The sequence below is a fragment of the Gymnodraco acuticeps genome, unplaced genomic scaffold, assembly GCF_902827175.1.
Source record: "Gymnodraco acuticeps unplaced genomic scaffold, fGymAcu1.1, whole genome shotgun sequence".
NCBI lineage: Eukaryota > Metazoa > Chordata > Actinopteri > Perciformes > Bathydraconidae > Gymnodraco > Gymnodraco acuticeps.
The window spans coordinates 276,239-296,393 of record NW_022991499.1 but is presented as its reverse complement, the minus strand read 5'-3'; the positions used below and the strand labels follow the sequence as shown (position 1 = coordinate 296,393).

Below are 20,155 nucleotides of genomic sequence, written 5' to 3'. Positions count from 1 at the left end.
CAGTACCAGCACATGAACAAACATTAGTTCCTAGGCACAAGAAACACATACGCATATCGGCCCAAGATGTAAAACAAACTGTATTAAATCATGCCATATTTAACGATTATAAATAACATGAAATAAAGTATTCATTTATCCAATTGAACTATGACATTAACCGTGTTACTCCTTTTAATTAAGGCAACTTCGTTACGTCATTTACACTTATCCTGAGGGAATAATTGGTTTTGTGACATATAATACATTTCTAATTTTTTTATTAAATAAGATAAATAAAATAAAAACATGAATATGAAGATAAAAAAGTGAAATGTACAATAATAACAATACAGTCTCAACGAGTTTATCTGAGGCCTGTTAGCATGCGCGGCTAACAGATAGCTTCCAATGCATAAAATGAGATGAGCACTTTATTGATCCCAATCTGGGAAATGATTCAATTGCAGAAGCATAAAAGACAAGGCATTGCCCATGAGAGAAATTAAAAGAGTAGAAATAAACACTTCGAAAATGTAAACATCTCAAAACAGAAATAAAACAGCATTATATACAGAAAATATACATTTGAAAATACAAACACAAACATACCTGAGAACAAACACAACATGTCCTTTACATCCGCGTTGCACATCTTTACAAAATAAAATTCAGAAAGTGTTGACATGTAAACAAACAAAATGACGCAGATCGCGTCTTTTCCCACCAAAACCACACCGTAAATATCACTCAAAATACAATTCCTCACGATGGAAACTTAAAGATCAAATGCAAAGCTTCCAAATATGCTACATTTTTATAGAAATGTTGTTTTTAAGACTGCCTGTATTTAAAAAATTTTTTAAATACACCCCAAAAAAAGCTTTTTATTGATCCAAAACTCGACCCAAAGCCGTCTGAATTTCTGACATGTAATTCCCAGCAGCCTCCGCGCGTGTGACGTAATAGTGGCCAAACAGTCTCTGGACTTTCGACTCCACTTCGAGCGATAGAACTATTAACGAAGCACTTTTATACTAATAAAGGACTGGCTTTTCTAAAGCCAGTTGAGTAGCACTTGAAATGTTTTTGCTCTATGAAGCCTGATGTACTTATATGATTCTGTTTTCTTCAAGTTGTATTTTGTTGGACGAACGCACTTATTGTAAGTCGCTTTGGATAAAAGCGTCAGCTAAATGTAATGTAATGTAATGTAATGGACCAAATATCCCGACTCGGCAGTCTCGGTCACATGTTTTTCGAAAAGAAAACTGAATTAACATGGGTTATTGTTGTGCTTTTTGTTGTACGAACGGTGCGGGATCTGGGAGAGTTTTACATGCATTTCCCAAAGACCAAATCATCCGCAAAAAATGGATTTTTTTAGTGAATCGTGTTGGATGGCAACCGACAAAATGGAGCAAGTTGTGTTCTGACCACTTCGCGTGTGATGCATATGACGTTGATCCTGCTATCATGAAGTCTGTTGGTGGAGAAGCATTAATAGCACGTCGGAGGCTGAAACCCGGAGCCGTCCCCTCCATATTTCAGCACAAGAAACCACTGAAAGAACTTTTTATTAGATTTCAAAGCGCACGGAGCACAGCAGATAACGCAGATAACGGAATTGCAGTGTTATTGCTTATAGAGGTGGGCACCGTTAGATTATGTGTCTTTACGATCATAAACAATGTGTTGGATGTGGAGCTAGGATAAGTAATAAGGGCGCTAGGAGTGATTTCGGTGCAGTAATAGGTTAGCATTTTTCGCTCGGGGCTAATTCACTGTTAGCATTGTAGTTTATCTGCAGCTCATTCATCGCTCCTCCACTGATAACAGAAAAGTGTGAACAATATGCATTATGATAGGGATTAAATCCACTATTATTCCTCCTGGCCCAATTAAAAATGCCCCCCGCGCAATTAAAAGTGACTGTGAGCAATTAGAAAACCCAACATTCTTCTAACCACTTCATTAGGCCTATGCATCAAAAAAGCCCTCCGCCATGCTTTCATTTCTTTCAGCCGAGTGGGTGCTTATAGAGGTGGGCACCGTTAGATTCTGTGTCTTTACGATCATAAACAATGTGTTGGATGTGGAGCTAGGATAAGTAATAAAGGAGCTAGGAGTGATTTCGGTGCAGTAATAGGTTAGCATTTTTCGCTCGGGGCTAATTCAGAGGCTCACTCAGAGGTGAGTCCGCCTGGACTTTATTTTTCTAAACCACTCTAAAAAGGTCAAATTTCACTTGTTTTGCATCAATCTTGATACAGGGTACTTATTATATGTTATAGTTTGGATTCCTAAAGCTTTTAGTCTATAGTCTACTCAGAATCAGACATGATAACGAAACTAAGTTGTACTATCGGCGGAAGCAGCTGTGAGCGATAAGCCAAAGTGTGTTTGTTTGGCCACTGTGACGTCACGCGACGCCATCTTGCGGAGGAGCGGCTGAGAAAATAAATCGTCGGACTTGGTGTTGGGGGTTGAACAAAATAAATATTGCGCATTGCCAGACGCATATTATCTCCGATTTTAATACTGCAATATCTTAGATAGTGTTGTAGCTATATGATTTCGATTTTACTGGCAATTATAAAAAAAACTTTGCATTTGATCTTTAACAAAAAATGGGTTAATCACAAGCCGGGCCCTGAGGTCCTCTGAGCAAGGCCTCCTAAGGGTGCCCCGAACCAGGCTAAAGACTAAGGGTGACCGTGCCTTTGAGGTGGGGGACCCAAGGCTTTGGAACAAACTCCCCCAGATAATAAAAAACATCGGCCTCAATAGAGATTTTTAAGGGGCAGTTAAAGACACACCTGTTCCGACAGGCCTTTGGGTCGTCGGAGGTGGTGAGTTAGTGTCTGTCTTTTTTATTGGTGTTTTGTCGTATGTTTTATCCTATGTATTACCTGCTGCTGTTCTATGCCTTTTATTCTACATTTTCTAGTTGTACTTTGAATTGTGTCCTGTGTACTGTACTGTAAAGCACTTTGTACATTCGTGTTGAGAAGGGTGCTATATAAATAAAGTTTTACTTACTTACTTACTTAATAATGTACCCAAATGGACACTTAACAACATACATCACTTTCATAAACTTAAAGTGGACCTATCATCAGGGGCGGCGGGTGCTGTAGGCTAGGGAAGGCTAAGCCTTCCCAAATATTTGTGTCACTGCATCCTGGTAAAATAAAAATATAATGTATAATGTTTGTGTCTTTGACATTAGCGCTGCTATGCAGCCACCTGTGCCCTGTACTACGAAGCCAGTTCAACATACCCTGGATATGTTTGAGCAACACACTCCCACTCCATAGTCGTCCAGGAGCGACGTTTGGTCAGTGTCCGTGGCGTGCAGTTGTGACGCTCCTAGGCTCCTTCAGCTTCATAAAGGGACGCAAATAGCTTTCAACTGATTGCAATGTATTCCCATCTGCGGCGGGATTTGACACTCATGGAAGCACGGCATTCGTTTGTGTCGGCTGCCCTTAAAGGCAATGTGAGCGTCCATTCCCATTGGATAACGGAGAATTGTACATCCGGAAGTAAGTATTCCCCTTACTGTCGATTGATTTTACAGTGATATCTGCACTACTCATCAACTAAAAAACACCAGATTATCCTTGTTAATTACACAACATTGATTGGTTTAAATTGTGTGCAATGCTTTTGTATTTTTCCAGTTCGATTCGGAGAAACAAATATTTTTTCGGAGTAAAGGAGGGCAGAAGACACTACACTACCCAGAATCCCCAGCTATCGTTTGGACTACACCATGTGCTCTGTTTGACAAACCCCGTGATAGTCCTCAAGCTCTGTGATTGGAGAGTGTGCTCCGAGGGTTACGCCGAGCGTCGAACAGCACTTGAAATGGGATGGAACCACGGCAGACTGTCCAAAACTGGATTTGAACGGGTCTACCGCGTCCCCCCCTCCCCCACCCCGTCCCCAGAACTACACATGCTGGCTATTGTGTTTCGCAACATGTTCTCTATCTATGGCACGTCTCTACTGGGAGTTGTAGTTTTAAAAGACGTTTTCGTATTTCTCATAATAAGAAGTTGCCAGTATTAAACTGTGTACATCCCTGGAGGTTTAGGGGATAGGAAACACTCACATTTAAAACATATAATTAATAAATGAGTGAAAATTGCTTGTGCCCATAATGGGCAGCATTAATATATATACACACATGCCAGCTAAGGTCAGAAGAGCTTTATTTAACAGCTGGTCTTATGTTTGTGACCCCTCCTGTTGTTAATTGATAACATTACATGACATTACATTAATTGATAAGCCTGAAACATGCACTTGTCAAGGTTCAGAGGCAAATTTTGCAAATATGGCAGTAGCCATCGATCATCTTAAGATAAGATATACTTTATTGATCCCAAGTAGGAAACATTTGCGTTACATCAGCATGTGTAACAGTTGTAAATATGCAGTGGTGTTTATTTGTAAATCATTTAGTATAATCACACAAATTCTGTGTTTTATATTGAATAATTATGTGTTCTTTATTTATTGATTGTTCAATACCTGACAAGGCCGGAGATGAAATATCTACATACATCTTATAAGAGTATAATACATTATGTATAATATCAGTTAAAATAAGTGCTTCAACATAGTTAACATTGCTGGAGGTATGCACAAATATTGATAGATGTCTTGTAATGCACTATTGAGGAACCTGCGACCCAAGTTTTTCATTCATTGCATAACTACACCGTTTGTGTATATGATATATAAACCTTAAAAAATCTTGAAAGGGATGTGCAAAATAGTCATTATATACAGTCTTTAATTAACTATTAGTAGAGAATAACGAGTAAAGAATATACTTTATAGATATCTAATAATAAAAATAATGAAATTCAATAACATGCTTTAACCACTAGGTGTCCCTTTATATCAGCTGTGCACCTTTATGGTGTAAATACAGCCTATCTACCAATTGGATCAAATATAAAAGTCAGCCGAATTAGTGTTGATACTGCAAGGAGACGTATTGTGTGAAAATAAATGTAAGATGTTGTTTAATGGCTGATATATTTATGATCCACGTCACGTTTTCAGTTCCTCATGTTTGTCTCGAAGTCTTCTCATCAGGGCTCTATAAATACAGAACTACGGCAGATATGTAATATTTAATGCAGCCGAACCGTGTATTACAATGCCGGTATGTGATGACTTTCAAAGAGAAAAGCAAGCACACTCGGAATAAAGTATTATTATTATTTTTTAAAATGTTTTTGGTCTGTTTCCGGTATTTGTTAATGACGATGTGCTGTGAGATGTGAGACTGGAATTGCACAGGGGAAAATAACGTAGGCTATCTTTAGATGCGGATTTTGTTAAACTAATACGTTTGCGCTGTGGACCAACACTATACATTGACGGGGAAGGGGGTAGCAATAAAGATAACACCATTAAACAGTTACACAACATAACAGAAATAATATCGATAGCAGCGTCCCTATAGCAACCACCTTGGTAACAATGAAAACGTTCTATGGACGCAATTTCCTGAAGTAATCTTCGTAATAACTAGCAAACTAAAGATCATGTACATCCACTGCACACATAATCTGAAATAACAACTCATATTTCTCGCATCAAATGACATCAAAACGCATTTTAATGGCCAAACTAACTTTAAAATAGGCATTTTCCACCGAGAATAAAACGAAGTTTGGCCATGTTTTTTTTTCTGCAGGGAGAAATTTGAAGATCACGTGACATAGACGCCAGCCATTGGAATGAATGGTGAAAAAAAACAATAGTATGAAGCTGCAGCGTCGGAGGCTGCACTCTCAGGACCGCACTCTCACGACCCTAGTTGTTTTGCGTATTGTGTTGTGTACTTACCATAGACTGTATATATAAAGTAACATATTATATCTTATATTATTAATATATTTATAAATAATTCTGATAAAATGTTATTCCAGCGTCAATAAATGAGTGTTAATCCCAGTGTGTTTAGTGTACAACATCACATGTAATTTCACCTTCAATTCACGGTTTTCAAAACGTTAGCCACATGCTAATGCTAACCGGAAATGAAGAATCTTCAGAATAAAAGTGTTAAGTTAATAGTTAGTGTGAACTTCCGGGTTTTTCAGAATAAAACTGCTTTAAATTAAAACCCTGTATTTAATTTAAATTACGTCATATCAACATTGAAACATTGAGGTTTGGGAGGGAGGAATGAAGATTAGGATTAGGTAAAAAGGTAGGGAGTGGTTAGGGTTAGGATGGGGGCAGGGCCGGCCCTCGGCATAGGCAGTATAGGCGAATGCTAAGGGCGCATCAACCTATATGGGGGTGCCGAAAACTGAAGAAAAAAAAAATGTTTGAAATTTAAAAAAAATGTTTTTTTTAATTTCATAACACAATTTCCCGATTTTGGATCAACAAAGTGTATCTTATTATCTTATACTAACAGAACTACGCCTATATTGCGTACAGCGCCCATAAACTATGGCACACACACCCCCCCCCAAAAAATCAAGTTGAACTGCCCCAGCTCCAGTAAAAACCAGGGGTTTATGTGAAATTGTTCTTTTTTTGAAATAATGATTTTAGTTTGCAATTATAGGTTTTAATTTTGTATTTGTGTTCATTTAAAATAAATCAAACTCCCAAAAAACGTATACAGCTTCTGTGTGCTTTTATTAACATTGGAATTTACATTGTAAGCGGCCGCGGGGGTGAAAGCTTTAGAGAACTCTCTCCTGAAAGACTGAGAGGCTCTGATAACCTCAGCTCAGTGAGGTAAAGGCACACCTTTATATGATCATTATAGTTATAAAAAAATAAGAGAATAGGTGAAAAACAGGTATAAAATACTGACAGTACAAAAAAGTTGTTATTAATAAACAAGAATACAGTTTGAAAGGGGAGTGATTTGTAAAATATCCATAAAGAAAAATAAAATCTTCTTACAGTTCTGTTTCATATGGGTGTTGAGAGATGTATCCATAGATCTCCTAATGTTGCTCTCAAAGTGCACCAGATTGATGCTTTTAACTTCAATCTTAAAAAAAAAACTCTCACTTAAATCATGTTCAAATGGATAGGAAACTAAATACAGTTGCACACATCTTGTGTCCATATCTTTCTGTTTTGGTGGTCATGCCACAACCGTGCACGCACGAGTCATAAGTGTCTGCATTTTGGGGGGGGGGGGGGGCGCCAGCTAAAATCTTGCCTAGGGCGGCAAATTGGTCAGGGCTGGATGGAGGGAAGGGAAGGGTTAGATTGCGCACTGCATTGAGGGGCTTCAGGCGTTCATGTGAACCTACTCCGTCACGTGCCGCCGTGACGTGCTCCGTCGGACCTGTGTGTGCGGTTCTACAAGTGTAGTCCTGTAACTGCTGTCTCCGACCGTCTCCGACGCTGCAGCTTCATGCTACTAAAAAAAACGGGGTTTGTCAAACAGAGCACATGGTGTAGTCCAAACGATAGCTGGGGATTCTGGGTAGTGTAGTGTCTTCTGCCATCCTTTACTCCGAAAATACATTTGTTTCTCCGAATCGAAGGGGAAAAATACAAAAGCATTGCACACAATTTAAACCAATCAATGTTGTGTAATTAACAAGGATAATCTGGTGTTTTTTTAGTCGATGAGTAGTGCAGATATCACTGTAAAATCAATCGACAGTAAGGGGAATACTTACTTCCGGGTGTACAATTCTCCGTTATCCAATGAGAATGGACGCTCACATTGCCTTTAAGGGCAGCCGACACAAACGAATGCCGTGCTTCCATGAGCGTCAAATCCCGCCGCAGATGGGAATACATTGCAATCAGTTGAAAGCTATTTGCGTCCATTTATGAAGCTGAAGGAGCCTAGGAGCGTCACAACTGCACGCCACGGGACCCTGACCAAACGTCGCTCCTGGACGATTATGGAGTGAGAGTGTGTTGGTTTGAGTTATCTAAACTAACCCTAACAAACAAGATCTCGCTAAGCGGTCCTACGACGCTGGTTATCAACTCGGTAAATCAAGCCAGGGTTTCTCTCTCCAGCTGAGAGCGCGTTCACGTGAAAGGGGCGGGGTTAGCAACATTTGACCAATCACAAATAGGGACAGCGCAGCGTCATACTTCATTAATGAAAAGTAAACTAATATTAGACAAATATGAACTTTAAACATCCATGATTTAAACATATAATCCAGGATACAAGCCACAGAGTTGCACCTGCAAGGTGAATATAGAACAACTAGTTAACAAATAACTACCGAGTGTTTGAAAGCGTACAGTTTTATGATATCACTGCCCCATCTAAGACACGAGTGGATCTGTCTTGAATTACATTTGAGTTGAGTGTTTAGTCAACTTAATGTGTTGCTTAAAATAATACTTGTGCATACAGTATGTGACACTGTAGGTGATGCACGGCCAGATACGGCTCGAGAAGCTGACTCATATAAGGAAATGTGATATATTATGATATTATATGAATGATAAAGTGCGACAAGTCGGCGTCTTCTCTGCATACGGCAGTTTAAACTGTATTTCCTTTCTCCTGTGATATGACTTGATAGATTTAAACTCCGCACACTGAGCTCTGATTGGTCAGCAGGCGGTGCTTTCACTGAGTTGATCTCTTTTCTATAGACGCCGGAGGCGGGCAGCGTCAGGTAAAAAAAAGTGATTTAGCCTTCCCAAACCTGAGCCTCACGTGCCGCCTATGCCTATCATGCTATATTTGAAACATATATTGTAGGGCCATACCTATACAAAACATGTCTGTGAAGTTTTTCTAAATACCAAACAGTTCCCCCATTGTAGCCATTTCTCATGCTGCTCAAACCCCTCTTTTGAGCCCTGTTAGAGAAACGCGGATCTTGGGTCCTTAGCTTGAAAAAAAAGAAAGAAGAGGAGGCGGATCAGAATTTTACCTGAGATAAAGTTAAATTCTGTTGTGATAAAACGCCATCCTGTTCTAAACCACATCAAGGATTATTTCTGAAACAGTATGGAGCTCAAATGCTTTTTCTCTTGCAGGTTTATCACAAGGTGAGTTCCTTTTTTTATTTCCTGCTTTTTAAACACATGATGTGCTCTCCAGTACAGAGGCCTGTATACGAAGCTGGTTCAACCTAACCTGGATATGTTTGAGTTAGCCGGTTGGCCTAATCCAAAACATACGCGCTCTCGCTAAACGGTCCTACGACGCTGGACGCTGGTTATCAAGTGGATCGCTCAAGCCAGCCGTGTCCTATCTAGTTAGGTGCGCGTTCACATGAAAGAGGTGGTATCTGGAGCATTCGACGAATCACAAACATGGAGAAGCATACTGACAGTGCAGCGTCATACTTCCTGAATGAAAAGTGAACTATAATATTAGACATATGAAGAAGTTAAACTTTAAACATCCATGACTTAAACACTTGATCCAGGATCAAAGCCACAGAGCTGCACCTGCAAGGTGAATACAGCTGGGAACAGAGCAAGTGTTTGAATGCGTACATTAACAGGTTTATGATATCACTGCCCGTCTAAGACACCATCTGACTTTCATTACATTTGACTCCAGTGTTTCCTCAACTTAATGTGTTGCTTAAAATAATCCTTCTGCATCCAGTCTGTGACACTGTGAGTGTTGCAAGGCCCGATACGGCTCAGCTGACTCAGATCAGGAGATATATGATACATTATGAAGTGATATGCCGCGGACTGTACGTAATGTTACTCTGATCCGGTTACTTATGTTGTGGCAGATATTTAAGTAAGCTTTCTTAACGCTAATGTTGTAATAGACATATTGCTCTGAAGATGGGAGGTGATATTCTATTCATTTTCACATTCACACAGTCGGTGCAGCTTCGTAGGACCGGAAATCCCTGAAGTTAGCTTGCAACACGAAAATCCTGATTCGTAGTATAGGCCCCAGGTTAGCCGCACAGCATAAGTTACCATGGAGATCTAGCTCGAGCTTCCGTAAATGGCGGCGCGCACAGTCGCAGCGGCTCGGAGCTCTTCCTTTCTGTGCTTTCTATGTGTGTTTTCGTCCGTATGTCTACTGGCCAATGTTACGGTTAGCAGTGCGAATCCTGTGCACAGCCGCAGGGACCTACTTACGATAGGAATGTGGCGGTAACAAGTGCATTTTCGCACTCCCACAATATACCGGAAGAGATAGCCAGGACATCGGGCTCTCCGTGGATTGTTGTCGGCTCCACCAGGCATCGGAGGCAGAGCAGGAGCAGGAAGCAGAAGCGGGGATGTCGGTCCGGTCAACTGGCTAAGGCTAAGCTAAGGAGACAACCTCACAAACCACCGCTACCCAGCATCTTTCTCACGAACGCCAGATCCATCCTCAACAAAATGGATGAACTAAACCTACAGATGTCTGAAAAATAAATACGTACAAGACTGTTGCATCCTGATCATAACGGAGACATGGCTACACCCACTTATCCCAGACGGAGCCATTGAGCTAGCGGGGCGAACAGCATACCGCTGGGACAGAAACATCGACTCTGGTAAGAGCAGGGGAGCGGGGTTATGCATTTACGTACATAACAACTGGTGCAAGGACGCCATAATCATGGACAGTCATTGCTCTTCAGACCTGGAGTACTTGACAGTGAAATGCAGGCCTTTTTACCTCCTTCGTGAGTTTACCGTTGTCATAGTAACAGCTGTCTACATACCACCAGATGCTAATTCTAAAATAGCGCTTGGCTACCTGCACAGTGCTATCAATTCACAACAAAGCACATTCCCGAAGCCGCCCATATCATAGCTGGTGATTTCAACCATGCAGACTTAAAGACAGTTCTCCTAAAGTTTGTACAACACATACAAAGGGGTAAAAACACACTGGATAAGGCCTATTCAAACATTAAGAAGGGATTTAAGTCTGTACCACTACCACATCTAGGGCAGTCAGATCACCTGTCCATCCTTTTAACCCCAGCATCAGCGACGTGCAGTCAGGGGAGGCAGGGGAGGCAGAGCCTCTCCTGTCATTCTCATAGACTGGCCATAATACAATGTAACGGAAAAACAACTAAAGAAAAACTAAATAGTAATAATAATAAAATGTCTCCACTGATCTGTGTTGTAAATGTGATTTCTGTTTGATTCCAATCGCTTTTTATAGTCAAAATCAGCAAATTTGCCGAGCTCTGCTACAACTACGGGTAGCGATGAGAAGTGAGGCAGGGACGAGCTCTGCCTCTCGTAAGCCCACAGTAACTTGCTGGAGCGCGGGCACTAATGTAGCGCGGGCACTTATTTTGTGAGCGCGCTCAAGCCAGTTACTGTGTGGTAAGGTGAGGCACAGATGAGCTCTGCCTCACCTCAGAATGCGTCACCCCACAGAAACTGGCTGGAAAGCGGGCCCTAAGCGCATGCCTGTTACCATCTCACTGTATGTCACCAATGTAATGTTTGTAGATCCCTTTATTACATTTATCCTCGCCATCCATAGTCTCTAAATAACTTATTTCACGTATATGATATTTAGGCTCGCCGTACAACGACAATGAAAAAAGCACCAGGGGAGGCAGCCATAACCTCTGCCGCACTGAAGGGGGCGCACGTGAGCCCACAGGTCCTTGTTGCTACTGTTATTCTACGCAGAGACGGAATAGACGCGAACAACAAACTAGACTTTTGAAACTAGAGGAAGATAAGGAGGACTTTTACAAAAAAGTAATAGAGATTGTTGTCCAGAAGGAGAGCATGGACTTCATCTTCAAGTCAAGGTAAGACCACATTGGTAATGAAAATGGGATCTTACTAAGAAAGAACAATCCAATATTTAGATGTTGGGTATCCTTTTGTTGAACGGTCTGTTTAAAATGAATCGAAACATCAGACCAAAAAAGCTTTCGAAAATAACAGAATATTTCGATTAAGGTCAGAATATAATATTTGTAAATCTGACTCTGAAAGAGTCAGTGCCTCACCAGCCATGAACCTCACCGCACGTCACTGCCCAGCATACACCACTGTCAGGAGGAAAACTCAACCCACCACAAAGACTGTTAAAACATGGCCTGAAGGAGCTTCCTCGCAGCTACAGGATTGCTTCGAAAGGACTAACTGGGATATTTTTGAGGTTCAGGACTTGGAGGAGTACGCATCAACTGTACTCTGCTATATACAGAACTGTGTGAATAATGTGACTGTTGAAAAACGTATTCAGATATACCCCAACCAGAAGCCCTGGATGACGAAGGAGGTCAGAGCTCTCCTCAAGGGCCGAAACATCGCCTTCAGGTCTGGTGATAGTGCTCAATACAGTGCAGCTAGAGCCAACCTGAAGAGAGGCATCAGGGATGCCAAAGCAGCCTACAAGAGGAAGATTGAGGACCACTTCACCAGCAACGATCCACGGCGGGTGTGGCAAGGTATACAGCACATCACCAACTACAAGAACAATAACAGCACAACGGTTGACGGGGACGCCTCACTGGCAGAGGAACTTCATTGTTTCTTTGCTTTGAGGTCAATGCAGTAGAGACGGACACAACAACCTCACCAGCATCCAACAGTCACACCCTCACTGTGCAGGAGCATGATGTGAGGCGTGTGCTCAGAGCGGTGAGCCCGAGGAAAGCTGCAGGCCCTGATGGCGTGACGGGGAGGGTGTTGAAGGAGTGTGCAGACCAAAGATCTTCAACCTGTCACTCTCCAAATCCATCATCCCTTCGTGCCTGAAATCTGCCACAATCATCCCCTGCCGAAAAAACCCATCACCTCCAGCCTCAACGACTACCGTCCGGTAGCACTCACACCGCTCATCATGAAGTGTTTCGAGAGGCTGGTCCTGCAGCAGATCAAAACCATTCTCCCACCCACCTTCGACCCAGATCAGTTTGCGTATAGAGCAAATAGGTCTACAGAGGATGCCGTCGCCACTGTCCTTCACAGTGCACTGTCCTTCACAGTGCACTGTCCCACCTTGAACACCAGGGGAGCTATGTGAGGATGCTCTTTGTTGATTACAGTTCTGCCTTTAATACAGTCATCCCAGGCAGATTGGTTTCCAAGCTATCTGACCTAGGATTTTCCCCAAACATCTGCCAATGGATTAAGGACTTCCTAACTAACCGCCCCCAGACAGTGAGAATAGGTCCTCACCTCTACTCCACCCTCACACTCAGCACCGGTTCACCACAAGACTGTGTGCTGAGCCCCATGCTCGACTCCCTGTACACCTATGACTGTGCCTCCACTCACCCCACCAACACCATCGTCAAGTTCCCGGACGACACAACCGTGGTTGGACTGATCCCAAGAGGAGATGAGTCAGCCTACAGGGATGAAATCCAGAGACTGGCAGTGTGGTGTTTGTTCTGAACTCCATCAAAACAAAATAACTCATTATAGACTTCAGGAAAAACAGCACAACACCAGATCCACTGTACATCAACGGTGTGGAAAGGGTTCCCGCCTTCAGGTTCTTCGGCACACACATTGCTGAAGATCTATCCTGGTCTATCAACACCACAACATCTGTGAAAAAGGCCCAGCAGCGACTCCACCTCCTGAGGATCCTCAGGAAAAACAACCTGGAGGAGAAGCTTCTGGTGTCTTTCTACCGCTGCTCCATAGAGAGTGTGCTGGCATATTGCCTAACCACGTGGTGTGCCAGCTGCTCAGAAAAGGACAGGAAATCCCTTCAGAGGGTCATCAACACAGCCCAGAAGGTCATCGGCTGCTCACTGCCTTCTCTGGAGGAACTCTTCAGCCAACGTTGCCTCAACAGAGCAGGCAGAATAATAGCAGACTCTTCACACCCTGGACACTTCCTGTTTGCTCTTCTGCCCTCCGGTCGACGCTACAGGTCAATTCAATCAAGGACAAACCCACTGAAAAACAGTTTCTACCCCAGAGCCATACGAGAACTGAACACCCTTAAACGCTGAACTGAACAGTTACAACTTGCAACTGCACTACTTTGTAATAGTTGTATGAACTTATTAACTGATCGACATCAGAGATGCAGAATATCATCCCTGTGTTTTTTATATTGTAAACTATTTAAATAATGTGCGGGCATGTATGCATGTTGGTATGGATGTGTGAGCATATGTTTATGTGTGTATATGTTTATATAGATATATATTTATTCGTTTTATGTGGAAATGCACTGCGAGGATTGCTTTTTTAAATGTCGATGTACCTGGTGCGATGACAATAAAGGAATTCTATTCTATTCTATTCTTCTATTCTATCCCGCTAAAAAGAGAACCAGCGTCGTAGGACCGGAAACCCCGAGTTTTCCCTGAAGTTAGCCCGCTAAGCGTCGTAGTACAGGCCTCAGGTTAGCTTCGAGTGTTAGCGAGGCTTGCTAATGTAAACAAAGACGAGATTACGTCCAAAACACGTCAGGCATTGTTTCTGATAGCACATTTCTGTGGGTCCGCTGCCGATTTTACGTCAGTTCGGATGGAATCTGTATCCGCTCGTTGTACACCCGTTTTAAAAAAAATGTGGGTACGGAGGAAAAGAGAGGGGGTTTTATTTTCTGACGCTGCGTGAGTTCCCTGACGCACCGGGGGCACATATTTATGTATAAAAGACATCACAAAGTGCATTTTGCATGATAGGTCCCCTTTAAGTAGCCGGTTTACCACACAAAATGGTAACAAACTGTAACACAATTCCTAGCACAGCCTTCCCTCAGCAGTGCTCACTTCAGTGTGAGGAGAAGCGGAAATATCATACAGCCAGAGAATCGTACAATAGAAAAGATAAATATCAATAGAGTATCTAAGGAATACACAATAGAATGGGGGGTGGACGCCACATCCTCTAGGGGGGTCCGGGGGTATGCCCCCCCCCGGGAAGAAATGTTTGAACATTTTAAAGTGAAATGCTTCAATCTGGTGCACTTTGAGAACACATTACTACTAGATCTAGGGGGTACAACTCTAAAACACCCATATGAAAAATATCGGTTTACATTTTAATAATCCAATAAATATGTGAACATAACCAATAACAAATAAATGTAACTTATTTTATTTTTGTTGTTCATCATATCTTATTTTACCTAGTTAACATTTATTTATACATATTTTTGTATCTCTCCAGTTTAAAACGATATGTCTGGTTTACTGTCCTATAGTATACATTGGAATGATTTCAAACCTGTTTATCCCAATAATTATAAAGGAGTGCCTTGGAAATATGTGTTCACATACATTGTGATCAAACCGTTTGAGACCCACTGAGATAACTTAGACTAAAGTGAACTATCTAATCCCTCAGAGTCCTTTACCTCACTGAGCTGTAGTTATCAGCCTCTCAGTCTGACTGGAGAGGACTCTCCCTCCACATCATTGCAGAAACATCTTCTTCTAATATCCGTTAGAGCAGCTAGCACCAGATTCTAATAACAACAGCGCCGGTACTGTTGCGCCCTTCCTCTTTCTCCCTCGCTCTCTCGCTCCCACGTTCACTCGTACTTTGGCTGTGAGCTGCGGGCGCCTGATAAGCCAACATCCCCCACTTTCATCACTTGCAGCGCCCACAGGGCAAATGAAAAGTGTAACCGGGGTGAAAAGGGTGTTACATTTACTTAATTATGAATATTGTTACATCAAGGCCGAAAGAAGATATTAATAATCAACAGATTTGAATGGAATCTCTAACATTTTCATGTAGAATAAAGACAAAAGAGTGATTATACAAATTATTAATAAATAAATGTATTTTATGAAACAAAACTAATCCCATCCAAACAGACAAACAACAACAAATATGACATAAAATATACTTTTGCTAACCAAAGCTGCAGGCTCACTTGAAAAGGTGTCAGTCACTTTGGATGGTGGGCACCAAGGCTCCAGGAGATGGTCAACTTCATTCATGTTCTACTTTTATTATTTATCGCTGGTGATGTATTCTTTCTAAGCTCTCTCGTCTGCTTATCTTACTACACTTTTCACAGCACTCACACTAACAGCCAATCAGCTCTGAATTACGAGATGACGTTTTAGTGTGGCTGCGAGCGCTTTGCCCCATTTGTGTTTATTTGTACAGTACACGTTAATTTCTACAGCGAGAGAGAGGGGCAGCCCGGAGCTTGCCCCACATCGCTCAACACGGCTCAATAGGCACACTTTGGACACTAGTCAGAAGAACGCAGTCCGAAGCAGCAAGGTAGAGATATGATCTTAAAGTATATTTTATAGGGCTGTCAGTCGATTAAAATATTTAATCGCACATTTTTTATCTGTTCTAAATGTATCTTCGAGGGATATCATGTTTGTTTATTATCATTTGAACAATAACAAATATTCTCATGAATATTAAACACAACAACCTCTGAACATTACAAATATTCGCCTCAATTCAACCTGGAACCTCTCATACAATACAAAGTGTGTGTGTGTGTGTGTGTGTGTGTGAGCAAAATGCTGCTCCTCTGTTTTCATAACTGTCAAAGCATGAGACTGAAGTTCCCACTGTGGGTCAAAAGAATGCGCTGTGACCCGAGGTTACTGAGTGAAGTCCAATAGTCTTTCTTAAATCCTCCTACTTTCGCTTTTTGGACTTCATTCAAGTTGAGTATTTTCGACACAGTGGTGGCTCTGGAAGGCGATTCATAAGTGCAGTCGTTGGATGCGACCCGAGTCACATCACGCAGCCCCTCGTCCTCCACAATGTGAATTGGTCTGCAAGCTGAGCCACTCATTTAGCGATCTTTGTTGAGTGTGCTGCTCCCAGATGTATCCAGGCGGGGGAGTGCTGAAGGATAGTTGTGACCAGCTATCCAGGCCAGACTCTAAAGACTTTCCAAGGGGTAAAAATGCTGCTGCCGGAGTACTGACTGGAAGTATTGCTGATATCAAGTCTACCATCCTCTTAAAAGTACTCTGTCCAATAATATCAGTCTCAGGAAGAAATGTGTTTTAACGCTGATTCAAACTAGCAGAGAAACATGCATTCTTGTTCTCAGGAGGGGACATTGACAGAGGATTACATAAAAAGTACACGGTAAAAGTACTTCATAGTACTTGTGGGAGTAGTTTCACTAGTACTGAGTGCAACAGTGTCAATCTCACGAAGAACTAATGGCAAAAATATTTTATCCACTCATCAAACTTAACAGAAGTGGCTTGATTTTGTTCTCAAGAGGGACTTTGACAGATAATTTTTTAAACACGCTAGAAGTACTTCATTGTATTGTTACGTTCCCTCCTAATCTAGGGGTACGAAGGGAAGTAACAAAGCACCGAAATGACCAGGCACGAGAAACAAGGAGAAAACTGATCTTTGAAGCCATAAGCTGGTCCTTTAATTAACCAAAAGAAAAAGGGCTCACCAGCCAACTTGCAAAACAAATCTAGACACAAAAATATATACTGGGGACATGGACACCACGCTGCACACATCCAGCCAGGGGAGAAGGGGAGAAGGGGAGAAGGGGAGAAGGGGAGAAGGGGAGAAGGGGAGAAGGGGAGAAGGGGAGAAGGGGAGAAGGGGAGAGCGACTGCAACCTTCCTCCTGTCCTATATGGAGGCCCTGATTGAGGATTGGGAGCACCTGGGGAGAGGCTGCACCTAGGGAGAGGCTGCAAGTGGGGAATCAGAGGGAGACAGAAAAAGACATACACACCCAAACCAGGGTTTCCGCTAGGATTTTTTCTCGCCGGTCAAATGTCCGGGCAGAATTTATTTTACCGGACACATTTGAAACTTACCGGTCATATTTCAATAATAATAATAAGAGTTGTGTAGCAGAGTTTCCGTTAGCAGGTAATTACCGGACTATGAGCAGATATGCTTCAGTTTAAAACTCAGTTCACGGGGCTCATTTTTATATTGCTTCAGTCTATCATCGTAACAGATCGAAAAATTCAGATTCATTTTTCAATAAATTATTCCACAAACAACAAACAACATAATTATTACATTCAAAAAAACTACTTGTAGTAGATAACGTACATTATTCAAAAGTTTACATTAACTTTGAATAATAACACGGGAGAAACGGATGCTCTCTTTTCCCCTCTCCCTCCCTCTCTCTCTGACAGCCCGTCAGCTCCTGCAGCTCGCTAAACAGAGGCGGGGCTTCAGGTGATCATGCAGAGCTGCGTGTCTCGGTCAGACTCAGCAGCTGATCTGATCTCTCTCTCGCGTCCGGTTATACTTCACTCGCGTTTATGTCCATATCGATCAGATCCAGCTCTCCTGATCGGCCTTTATAGAGAGCACCGATCAAACTATTAAGAGTGAATATCGGCCGATAATGACCGGCGGCCGATCTATCGGAGCCTCCCTAATTATTACCAGACATTTTGACCGGCAGGTTTTGAATTTACCGGTTTTTAATAAATTTTACCAGCTAAAAACCGGTAATTACCGGCTAACGGAAACCCTGACCCAAACACCAGCACCCACTACGGCACGTAACACCCCACTCCATAAAACCAAACAAGTGTTTGGCCACCGTTACTAAAACACACATTACATAGTTCATAAGCCTACTCTTGAATGCTTGGAAGCTGCCACCTGCTGCTTCCAAGCCACACACTCCGCCACTAAATGACCAGGGTCAAGACAATAGAAACACAATCTCTTAGTGTCGGGACCTGGGAGAGAAACAGAATGAGCACGTGTGACACGTCTGTTACGAGCTCTACAGTGAGGATAACTGCCCTGAGGATAGACTTTACCCCCGGCTATATCATTACCCATTATGACATCCACACCGTCGACAGGAAATGTGGGGAGCACAGCAACTGGAAAGAAACCAGTAGCCAGTTCAGACTGGACATGGACATTGTGGAGAGGTGCAGGCACAAAACCCATTTCGATACCTCTCACCACCATATCCGCATCACAGGCAGACTCAGCACTCAAGGGCAGAGCACTGGCAAGAATGAACGACTGTGAGCCACCACTGTCTCGTAACACAGTAACCTGCCGCTGGTCCTCCACCTTCCCTGACAGAGAGACAAAAGCAGTGGAGATGAACGGCTTAAAACACTCATCAGGCCCTTTGTTAACAGTGGCTTGTCCACTAGGACACTCTGCTGTAACCAAACCCACCCCTTCTGGGCGCTTGCCATCCGCTGTCTGTTTTCTCTTCCAAGCTGCATCGTCTGCTATCCCATGACCTGGGTCACGACAAAAAAAACCAGCTCTGTCTAGCCTGGGATCCAACACTGGAACACTGGCACAGGGAACGTAACTGTCAGGAGCTCTACGATAAGTGTCCCGCTGAGGAGGATCACGCTGAAAAAAAACGCTCTTATGTATCAGTGCAAAACTGCCAGAGTGGCAGCCTGCTGAAGGGTAGTTACTTTCTGTTCGTTAAGATAAACTACCGTACGCTCCGGGACACAGTTTTTAAACTCCTCCAACATCATCAGCTCACACACTGAAGTAATGTCCTCAGCTTTACACGCTCTACACCACCTGTCAAAGAGGACTTTCTTCTCCCTCGCAAAGTCCACGTAAGTTTGGCCAGAAGTTTTCGTCAGGCCGCGAAAACGCTGCCTGTAGGCCTCAGGCACAAGCTCATATGCCCTGAGAATAGCACCTTTAACCTTCTCATACACCAAACTGTCCTCGACAGAAAGAGAAGAGCAAGCCTCTTGAGCCTTGCCGACTAGCTTGCACTGTATAAGAGTAGCCCACACATTTTCTGGCCAGTGCAGAGCAGCAGCAATGCGCTCAAATGCACCGAAATAGATTTCCACCTCTGATTCACGAAACACAGGGACCAAAGAAATATGCCTGCTCACGTCAAAGGAGGCAGCAGGACCAGAAGGTGTAACTGCAGAATCACCCACCACAGCTGCTTGGAGCTCTAATTGACGCATCCGGACAGCAGTGTCTGCCTCCAGCTCCAACTTCCTGACTTCCAGCTCCAGCTTACTGATCTCCAGCTCCCTCCTGAGCTGAAAATCCCTATCTCGCTCCTCCCTCTCACACTGGAGACGAGCCATACGCACTTTTATCTTAGCATCTAATTTAGACCCCGTAGGTGAGGATCCTTCCGAAAACGAGTCGAATTGAGGTATGGTGAAAATTCTTGCCTGTTCCGTAGCACTCTGAACACCAGGAGTAACACCAACGCGGCCTCCATCATAAGACTCTGCTGCTACAGCCCCGGCCACCGTGCCAGAAGATTCCACCAAAGTAGGCAGACTCAAAACCCCCTGTTCAACTAGTCCAGTTAG

The 20,155-nt window shown here is 42.8% G+C and overlaps 1 protein-coding gene across 1 annotated transcript in view; it reads left to right on the top strand.

Annotated features, from left to right (window-relative positions):
- The first annotated feature begins 9,774 nt into the window (after positions 1–9,774).
- Positions 9,775–20,155, top strand: part of LOC117533165 (zinc finger protein 2 homolog) — a 30,352-nt gene continuing 19,971 nt past the window's right edge. Inside the window, exons 1-2 of the mRNA XM_034196809.1 lie at positions 9,775–9,781; positions 10,425–10,484. Of these exons, the coding sequence (XP_034052700.1) occupies positions 9,775–9,781; positions 10,425–10,484 (67 nt within the window). The remainder of the gene's footprint in view (positions 9,782–10,424; positions 10,485–20,155) is intronic.